The sequence below is a fragment of the Diadema antillarum genome, unplaced genomic scaffold (assembly GCF_040938485.1).
Source record: "Diadema antillarum isolate AM-2024a unplaced genomic scaffold, OU_Dant_1.0 scf00000049, whole genome shotgun sequence".
NCBI classification, from domain to species: domain Eukaryota; kingdom Metazoa; phylum Echinodermata; class Echinoidea; order Diadematoida; family Diadematidae; genus Diadema; species Diadema antillarum.
In genome coordinates, this window is record NW_027270938.1 from 1,213,712 (window position 1) to 1,221,187 (window position 7,476).

Sequence of the window (7,476 nt, forward strand, 5' to 3'; positions counted from 1 at the left end):
CAAACTCTCGCTGATGTGTTTTACTAATGTTGCTGCATTCAGTAAACCCACATACCTATGAAGGTGAACTTGTCCTTTAGGTTTTACTAACCTGCAATTCACACCATGCCACTGCTACTCCAGTCTCAGTATCCAGACCCCTGAAGACTGTCTTGAAGGACCCCCGTCCAACCTCCACATTAAATTTCATGAAACGTCCATCAGCCGACCTTGCAATGGCCTTTTCTTCCACTGCTTCTTGCTCTACTTCACTTTCGGCTGGCAGTCGTTTCTCTGCATCTGACACAGGTATCCCTTCCACATCCACACCAAGGCGCTCCCCCTTCTCTTCTTTGTGCACTTCAATATGACCATTTTCTGTGAAATTCTTTTCAGGTGCCATGAAAGCAACTGATTTCTGCTGTTTCCCAATGTTCCCTGTCCCATTCCCACCGGTGGAGATCCTGCTCCTGTCTGGTTTCATGTTACTTAGCTCTTTTCTTACACTTATTAGAGTGGTACCATTTGGCTGTGTACTCGCTAAGTGAACCGAAGTATCAGGCACTTTTTCCTTTATAGGTTCTTTGTCTTCAATGCTATCTAATCTACTGCTAGATCCAGTGGCATTATCATCATCACTGATTCCTGTGTGTTTTGCTACAGCTGCACTTTCCGGGTTCTCTGTAACCTGGGGGTGGAAGGATTCAACGCTTACATTGGTACCGTCAAAATTCTGTGATCCACGATCAGACATCCCCGGACTGTTTCCCATACTGGATTCCCCATTCACATGCTTGTCGGGAGCGGCAGCCTCCTCTGCCTGTGTGTCACCAGACTTCTCTTTGCTGCCCTGCTTAGTCACACTCCCACTGCTATGAGTCTCATGCGGGACGTCCGCGTCTCTTTCCTCCAACGACACAACTCCGTTTGACAGCGAGCTGCCGTGGTGTCTCTCTGGCTTACTCATTGTGATTCGTAACTCAGTTCACCTCAACGCGTCAGTTAAGGCAGTCCCGGGGGAGGGAAGTTACTAACTTAAAGATACAATGGTGTGCCTACAAGTATACACCTATGTACACATATCAATTGCACTGGATAAAAATCCAGTTCTGTGGACTACCTAGACACAATAGGGTCCCAAGTGAAATGCCTTTCACTTGCCAGCGCTAACTTGCAAAATGGTTCATCACCACCTGCAAGACTCGACAGTTTGTTTGATACATAGATATCCTCCATGATGACAGTTGCTGAAAAACCACATTCCTTGCATTAGCAGATCTGTGGTTAAACAAACAAATCAGGATATGTAATCCCAACTTTTAGTTTGAAAGCAGATTTACTGGTTTGCTGTTCAAAATTTCTCAGCAGCAGGAGGCTGCAAATGTGATATTAGTTGTAGGTTGCCAGAAACTTGACTTTGAAGGTCGAGCCAAAATTGCTGCAGTAAGATTTAGAAAATATCTTTCAGTATTTACGAGAATATGAGGGGACAATGGTTGAGATACAGCTGCAGAGATTACAGCAGCATGCTCAACAGGAGGCCCAACTTTTGATACATTTTGTTTTTCTTTGTGTCTCTTCATCAATTCGAGGGGGGGGGGGGAATGACTACAACGGGTTCATGGTCTTCACCAATATTATAATAATTTCAGAACCAGGGGCAGGGTATGAAAATGATCAGTCTGGTCAGACCTTGTCCATTCCAGAGTTTAAGGATGTTGTTTCTAAGTTTCTTGCAGTGGTTGTGTGATGGTACAATAATGCAATCCAAATTGTGTGAGAATGAACGTCGGTAGATGTTGAACTAACTGAACCACTGGCACTGTCTACAATGGACTGTCTACACTGCAATCTGCGCAACTGGCACTACTGACGTGCTTGTGTGATTTGTAACAGCACAGGCAGGCTGGCAACTGCATCAGTGTTGATGTTCATTCACTGACTGTGTGCTGCAGATCAGTTTGCCTCAGTTGAAGTCCTGTCGTCCCTTGATGTGTTTTAATGAAACTAAGAACTGGAGACAGGCAGGGGAAGGAAATGAACTGATACGTTTCACACACTGACAAATAAACAGCAGTGATTTCTAGAAATTATGCAGATCACAGTGTACGAGAGTAGACCTTTGATAATCCATGTCAGGCTTCACCTCGCCGTACGTTTCACACACAAGACTTGCACGACGAGAAGAGCTGAAATGGACGAAGTCTCCTGCGCTTCCTTGCATGTATTTATGCTTCATAACTTACAGTTTTTGTTGAACTCTCCGTTCCCATAGGACGACACCTTCCATGACTCTATCCAATTGTTCTTTTGTACAGGGACACTAAAAATCTTGTTTTCAACCCCTCCTCGTTGCTGGTGTTCAGTCGCAGGACACTACCCCTCCATGATTGCACACACATACACCATGTTTACCCTTCCCTAACCGCCGTGCGTACGTACGTACGTAGTAGGTTCATTCCAGGCCTATTCATTTACGTGTGTTGCTCGTAGTAGGACTGTTTACCCCCACGGATGAATCGTTTCGAACCAAGTTTTCTTCTATTTCATATAATTTTAAAAAGTCTTTTTTATGTAATATACGAGATAAATGCAATACATATGGTTTCCATAGCCTCCGAATACAGTAAAAGGTAACATCAACATTAAATCATTCTACATCATTGGATCTATTTTCCATACGCGTAGTAATTTCAGCTACCACTGAGCTGTACAAACCAAAGGCATGGCAGGTGTCGTATGAACTGACGCAGATTCATCGGTCGTCCGCAAATGAGTGAGGCCGGTGAGGCCGCTACATTTTTGTCAATACATGAGCTTACATGTAGTAGTTTGGGGGAAAGTTTATTGCTTGTGTTTGCAGCTTTCGCTCTTCTTTCTTCCTTTTCTATCATCCATACATCCAAACAGTGTTTGGAAATTCAATGTACCCGATTCTGACTAGAAAAAAAAAAAGGAAAGCACCCATTAAAGATGTTTACAACGCAGAGCTGGTTTTAGGCATGTGTGCCATAAGACAGGTGTCAAATGAAGACGTCAATAAACTTTTAGAGAAGAAAGAATAAGAAAAGAAACGATAGCAGAAGAAGAAGAAGAAGAAAAGAACAAGAGGGATATTCATTGGATTTTTAAAGGTATAGATTTATTACAATAATCTAACGTGAAATTCTTCTCGATAATTTGAGTTCCACTTCGTTGTAGTACCTTGATGCACTGCAATCCTTCAATGAAAAAAAAAAGAAGAAAGTGTCATGATGCACGTAGAATACCCTGAGAGAAATCAGGACACTGTAACCAATTAATTTCTTCGTGCTTGTCTATAATTGATAACAATGACGATGCAACTGAATTTTTACAAAATGGATCAAAATAAAATTCTTTGTGATTATAACAATTTAGTAGGAAAAACTTGAAACAAACCTAGTCATTAAAAGTGACAAGGAAAACAGTATAACTCTGGTCGGAAACCGATTTCCTGAAAATCATGTATTGAATTTTTTTCTAGAAGTGAATTCCGATGAAATATATTCCTAGACCACCAATCACTGTAGGCCTAGTGTGATGCATAATCTAGGCGTAAACTTTGTAAAACGCAGTGCTTCTCTCTGATCACTTCTGCGCAGGTCTCCACCTACTGCGTGTGTGTGCGTGTGTACGTACCTAGTACCTAGACTACTAGTACCTACCTTGCGTTTGACAGTGCTATTTACGACGAGTGACGTCATTGTAGATGGCGCTGTAACGACTGAAAGCGGCTTTTGCGCGCCATGAATAGCATCGCCAGTTCGTGACTGTCAGCATTCCGTTCTTCACCTTTGCGTGCGGTATTTAGGATATTCGTAGAGTTTTCTTTTCAATGAAACAAAAAAGATCAAATATTGCATTAAATAAACAGCGATTCTCTGGTGTAGGGACTTGAAGATAATGAATTGCAGCAGGATCATCCTATACCCACGACTAAGCCCAAGTCATCAGAATGATGATTTTCTGTTTTTGTTTTCACAACACGCATTGAATTCATGAATGAGCGCTTACAAATTGTTCAGTTTTCATAATTACAATTATCACACAAGCAGCGTATAAACCGAGACATGAATCCAAGTGATTAATAGGGTATTATAGGACAAATAATGAATGAATACGACACATGCATATAAATCACATAATATTATGAAATACATTGTACTGAACAAAAAATAACGGCGGAGATCATTCAAATCTTTCACAAAGTAAAGACTCCTTACTATATACTTGTTGTTAGAACAACTAATTTATCATGACTAGGGCCTATCAATAAATGTGATAATACCTCCAATACCCGGGAGTCGTATGGCGAGAATGTTGTCCACTGGCTCGTGATGAGCAAGAGAACAAGTGTAGATATGGTTAAACAAAATGAATATTCATACATAATATTTGTATATTATTTTCATTATTACTATCATTAACCGAAATACGGTCACAATCGAAAAATTTTCATGTATCTATAGTTTTTGTGTATGTCACAGTGCATTTCTTTTTTTACTTCAATTATCAGTATATTTGAAGACGTTAAAATTGGCATTTTATTTCAGATATACATACACATAATATAACAGAGAGAGAGAGAGAGAGAGAGAGTATCTGATGTGTGAGCTGGAGGGAGCAGGTAGCAAAGGTAGAAAGAAGACGAAAATTAGATGGCGAGAGAGAGATCCAGAGAGGGAGATTTTTATTGAAATAAAGAATGCTGAATAAAGAAAATATGTATGCATCACTTTTCTCTTTTTCTTTTGTTGTTGTTGTTGTTGTTGTTTTGCTTTGTTTTTGTTTTTGTTTTATTTTTTTGTGGAAATCATGACTGGCTTGCATATAAGTGTATAGCCCTTATAGGAATGAAAATATAGGAGGCATCAAATCAAAACGCACTGGCACTTCTTTGGTAAGTGATATCGTAGCAGTGTATTAGGCCTATTTGGGCGCACTCCCGATTTCGACATCATCAAACAGCTTTTCGCCCATGTTGCAATCGTGACAATAATGAGACGATGAAAGTCCCATTGCGGACATGGCAGTATACTGCCTGGTATATTATTCTATTTTTATTCCCTAAAAAGTTTTGTTACGTTTTGGCCGCATGTGCTGTTTAAAATAAATATTTCGTCGGAAGCATTGTTAAATATAACTTTGACCGAAATAACAATCACAATGGTGTTTAATCCCATCTATATACATTTCAGATCAACTTCATGATTATATTTTCATATTTCACATGTGAAATAGTGTGAAAAAAGCACATTTGCAATGATAAGTATTAGTATTAAAAAAATGCATAAACAACCATATGCTTTTTGCATTACTAAACAAAGTGTACATAAACATGTCGACAACGACTGAAACGGAAGCACGGGACAGTGGCGGAACCTATACACGAAAACGAATGTGAAACTAAAAAAGTGAGAGAACTGTCAACTGCTGGAGCATCCAGGAAGTGTGTGTGTGTGTGTGTGTGTGTGTGTGTGTGTGTGTGTGTGTGTGTGTGTGTGTGTGTTGCCTGACCCCCCCCCCCCCCCCCCCCCCCCTAGTCAGAAATTGCTGCGGCAGAAAACCCGGAAAATCCGGAGGGAGGTGTGGGTTTGGTAACTAATAGTTTGTGCATGGGAGTACAAAATCATTATGACACAAAATGAGCCATTGTGAGAGAGACTGGGAACTCATTCCCCCCCCCCCCCCGGGGGGGGGGGGGGGGGGGGGACGATCACAGAGCAATCACTACACTGAATGCCCGCGGTTAAGCATATTACTGTATACTATGATGCAATAAGGCCACCATGAAGAACCCGCCAATAAGAAACGATTTCAACAGAAAGAAAACAACTACTGATATAGTAATGTTCGGACAAATTCCACAAATCTCTTTCGTTCACGATTATTATTCGTCATTGTGTCTCTGAACACAGACAAAAAATCAAAAATACACACGGAATAGCTTCAGTCTGATCTCATTTGAATTAAGGACTCGTTGCACTGATTGGAAATTTGCCTGCATTTTCGTGTAAGTAGTTCTTTTTTTTTCAGACAAAAAAAAAACAAATTACATTATCATGAAGCCATCACTGCATTAATAATCTTCGTAAATAAGTGATAGCATTTAGCGGTCATGAAACATGAACGGTCAGTTTTCAAAACAGTTTGCTGGTTGAGTGGTGTCGTCATTCCAGGAAGTGATGAGAATGCGTCGCCCAACGTGTTCTGCACTTCCCGAGAGCCCCTGAAGTATATACCAGCACAAAATGCACCATAGACGAACTCCTTCCACAAAAGCAAAGTATATTGCCATAAAAAGTATCAAGTGTGGCTTTCCCGGAAAGAAAGACAGAAAAGAAAGACATATAAACCACGTACATTAAAAACAGCATGTCCGCTTTAGAATCCTGTCAATAGCTTTGATCATAAAGCTTGGTTGAAAATACGTTGGCTGAATTTTGTTTAAGGCTGTACAACGTTGGCTATGAATAGATTTACCAAGCTTGCGATGGTAATGCAGCTGCATCAACATAATCTTATAGCAATAGCATGTATGGATATGGCGAGACAAAACGATTCCTTATCTTTTCTTCTTCTTTTATTCCTTGCTTCCATGTACAACCCAACGGCCCTTTTCAGGACCACCGTATCAATTTACAGTTTTCTTCACAGGCTTATTTCTCTTGCCTTCTCCCCTCAGGACTACACTTAACTTTATTTGATTTCTCATTTTGCCTTTCTCCCTCACGAACCTTTTTCCATTTTTTTTTTCTCTCCTCTGCAGCATTTATTCATAGGATCCACTCAAGCCCCATCCCCTTTACTTTCTTAACGTTAATTCCTCTTCTTTTTCTTCTTCTAAAAATTCTTCTCTTGGTTTTCTCCCCCCCCCCCCCCTCTCTCTCTCTCCCTTCTCTCAACATAGTTTTATATCTCGACTTACCTTTCCTCCGCGGGATTATTCATCCTTTCTCCATTCCGCATTCTATAGTGAACATTATTCGCCGACCTTTAATTCGTTCTTCTCTTGGGTTTTATGAATCTTCACTTCTCTCTCCTATCTCAATGATTTTCCAACCTTTGACTCCTCCCTCTTCCTCTTCCTATCTATTTCATCTTTCTCCTCCTAACGATGTCAGAACATCTTACTTGATTCTCACTCTATTCTTTCTTCCCACTCTCTCTTTGTTCCCCAATTCTCTACCGTCTCCACTAGTGCAACTTCAACTTCCAGCCCATTATACTGTCTCCCACTCTTCACTTTTTGCCCTCCGTCGCTTCCTCTTTCCAGACTCTTCTTCTGCTAAGCAACGATCCGGTTAAGGACCAGATACATTAATACACATGGTATCATCACCGCAAACCTTTCTCCCTCAAAACGATTCCTTTCATCTCTCTCCTTATACGGACTGTATGTCCTAAAAACAATAACTACCACATAGACCTAATTTTGGGAATGATTTGGACAGAGAAATAATCCAGTGCACAATC

General features: G+C 40.6%; 1 protein-coding gene across 1 annotated transcript in view; it reads right to left on the minus strand.

Annotated features, from left to right (window-relative positions):
• Positions 1 to 2,395, minus strand: part of LOC139715435 (uncharacterized) — a 120,685-nt gene extending 118,290 nt beyond the window's left edge. The window contains exon 1 of the mRNA XM_071627008.1: positions 92 to 2,395. Coding sequence (XP_071483109.1) covers positions 92 to 946 — 855 coding nt within the window. The 5' untranslated portion in view covers positions 947 to 2,395. The remainder of the gene's footprint in view (positions 1 to 91) is intronic.
• Between the last annotated feature and the right edge of the window lie 5,081 nt (positions 2,396 to 7,476).